The 3,265-nt window shown below is 32.7% G+C and overlaps 1 protein-coding gene across 1 annotated transcript; it reads left to right on the top strand.

The window, feature by feature from the left end:
* Positions 1 to 799: 799 nt before the first annotated feature.
* Positions 800 to 2,745, top strand: TRIADDRAFT_29301 (uncharacterized protein; the record flags this gene model as incomplete). Its single annotated transcript, XM_002115303.1, has 4 exons — positions 800 to 1,478; positions 1,663 to 1,761; positions 2,489 to 2,580; positions 2,695 to 2,745. 4 exons carry the CDS (start codon positions 800 to 802, stop codon positions 2,743 to 2,745), a joined length of 921 nt encoding a protein of 306 aa, XP_002115339.1.
* Positions 2,746 to 3,265: the final 520 nt, after the last annotated feature.

Raw genomic sequence — 3,265 nt, 5'->3', positions numbered from 1 at the left:
CGATCTAACTAAGACTACTGGTAGCCGGAATCAAATTTTAAAATTTTTCCTCTTATTATTAATTCCTTGCGTTGCTTTAGCCGCTATAGCCACTAATAATTTAATTTCTGATAAGGTCAGGAATGATGACGGTATCCAAATTAAGAACGAACTATCATTAAGCGTAAGACTTGGAAATTTAATTTATTCCTTACAAATCGAACGAAGTCAAACAGTCCTGTTGGTAAGCAGTAACTTTAGCGATCAAATCTTTGAACCCCTTCTTCAGCAAAGACGTCAAACTATTCGAGCAATAAAGCATATTCAGCTATGGCTAACTGATCATGTACCCGTTTATTATTTAAGAAATGGTACTGCGTTGGAAGACTATTTATCGCACCATCACAGTCAAGTAGCCAATCGCTTGAATACCACTGTTTTACATGAACTTGAGTTTTACTCTGATATAATTGCTGAGATATTTGCTTGGACTATTGATAAGTTACAAAAAATTAAAAAAAATCAGCTATGGAATCATTTAGTTGCATTTCGGATGCTAATAAATGGTATAGAGCAAGCTGGCATGGAGAGATCTCTAGGTAGCGTTTACTATGCGAATAAGAAATTGAATCATGAAGAAATAATGTTATATTATTCAAACTTACAACTTGGCATAAGTAATATTGAATCTGCAGGTCGATATTCACAATTAGTTAGAAATCGTTACGATTCGTATATTCAGGGCGTTAATGGCAGTGTCTATATGCAAGTACAGCATTTTAGAGGAATAATATCTAGCAATGCTCTTCACAAACCATCTATGGCAGATGCCAATTATTGGTTCAAAAATATTACTATTCACATCAACCATTTGTATTTAATTCAAAAAGAACTTGCTAATTATATTGTAACTCAGTCAAATTATATTAGCCACTGTGCTAATGTAGCTTTCTTAATTTCTCTTGCTTTATTGGTTAGTACAGTTATTGTCTGTCCTCTGGTGCTGTTTCGAACTATAAAATTAACAAGAAAATATCAGCTATATGCTATTAATGTTGCTACTAAAACTCATGTATTAATTCGTGAAAGGAGAAAGACGGATACATTACTCTGTCAAATGTTGCCAAGATCAGTTGTGAAACAGCTTAAAGAGGGAAAATGTGTAACAGCTGAAGCATTTGATAGTGCGACATTATACTTTGGTGACATTGTCGGATTTGCTGAAATTTGCAAAGAGAGTACAGCTATGCAAATTGTAGATATGCTAAATGAATTATATATTCAGTTTGATACTCGAATTGAGAATTACAACGTCTACAAAGTAGAAACCATTGGTGATGATTACATGGTTGCATCTGGTTTACCAGTAAGATTGCCAAGAAATCAGCATGCTATCGAAATTGCAAACATGGCATTGGATTTATTCGATACAGTCCGGAATTTAAAGATACCACATAATTCGAGTCTTCCGTTGCAATTACGTGCTGGGATTCATACAGGTTAGGATATTGATTTGGCGTTAATATTTTTGATGCGATAACGTCTAGAGCGTACACTATAAGCCATGGTACAGCTAATTCCGTGATAGATTTAACCTATAGGTTTACGATCATTATGTATTGTTTTACACATATATATTATATATATAACCTATATAATATACATATCGTATGTGCGTTGTAGGCCCATGTGCTGCCGGAATTGTTGGTATTAAAATGCCAAGATATTGTTTGTTTGGCGATACTATTAATACTGCATCAAGAATGGAATCAAGTAGCCTAGGTACAGTCGACGATTCTGCTTTATTAGCACCTTTTTAGTGATACTATTAACTAAACCGGACATCTAGATAACAAATTAGTGATAAATGGGTTAATTAGATAAATGTCATACTTAATAAATAGCCTTTAAATTTCTATAGCAATCCAATAATTTTTCACTAGAAATTAACTACATTGTAGGTTTGCCTGTAGTGTAAGAATGATTTAGAGTTAACCCTTCTGTCAGGCTACTATTTAGTTTCACCGGTCATAGAATATCATCCTCAAAAGTAATGCCTTCGTATAGATACCGTATACTCATTTTTATACGGCGGGATTATACTATTTCAATTTATATGCTCAAGGCATGAAAGAGTTTATAAGCAGATAAATCAAGTAAATCAAGAGTTCTTCTTGCCGATAGTTTATTACAGATACTGATTGGGGCCTGAATCTTATTGCAATCTAGCTAAATTCGATTTTAACAATCCAGTTAATCGGATTGATTTAACGCGAATACTGGCTCTACTATAATTGGAAGCCATCTATAATATTTTCGATTTCAAGTTCAGCTTACGGCACTAATTTCAAGCCCGCATATTAATATTTACAAGCAAAAACATAAAACTAAATTTAACGAGATATTGCGAATTATTATTAAGCTAATAAGTAAATAATCAATAATTACATTATGACAGGTAATAATTGCATTTTGATATTAATATTAAATTTCCGTCGCAACCTTTCAGCATCAAAAATTCATTGCAGTCAGGTTACTTTCCGAAATCTTGCTAGAAGTGGCTCGTATACATTGCAATATAGAGGACAGACGAATATTAAGGTATCTTAAAGTTGGATTAAATGTCTTTAAGACATCTTACTTGCAACAGTTTTCTTTTGCATAGCTACCTAAAATCTTATATTACTGTAAGGAAAACGTTCTTTACATCATTAGGGGCTTGGAATTATGAAAACGTATTGGCTCCTTGGTAAAATCTGCGAGTAAACTTTAAATGAGCGAGCCAGCTGTTTTCATTATTTCGTTGCCATATCTTATCAGAAACAGTCCCTAACATTGCTCTGTAAAAATATAATTATAGAACTTAAGCGGTTGTCATCGTTCTTTAAACTATATTATTAAAATATTGTTTTCAGTAAAGATGAGTATATAATATTTAGTAAACCTTCGAATTTGTGAGATTATGCTTTAAGGTGTATGCTGATATAAGAATTATACCATCGTTTGGCTACTTTTTTTACTTGGTAGATGCTTACAAGTTCACAAATCATTCTAGTATAATGGTAGCTTTCAATTGAAGGTGGGCGATTTCTAAACAACTAATCTCATTATCTTGTGTAATTTTAGTTTTTTCAAAATAATCAGTCTTTGCTGCTGCTGGTAACTAATGCAGCACTTATAACGGTGAAATGGTAGCCTCAAATTGATGCATAATACGTTAGCATATATATTATGTATTCTTCTTCTCAGGTAATAAAGTAATTAGAGCATAACAANGTAATTATTT

The sequence above is a fragment of the Trichoplax adhaerens genome, genomic scaffold, assembly GCF_000150275.1.
Source record: "Trichoplax adhaerens TRIADscaffold_10 genomic scaffold, whole genome shotgun sequence".
Lineage (NCBI taxonomy): Eukaryota > Metazoa > Placozoa > Uniplacotomia > Trichoplacea > Trichoplacidae > Trichoplax > Trichoplax adhaerens.
This window is presented reverse-complemented; position numbering and strand designations above follow the sequence as displayed.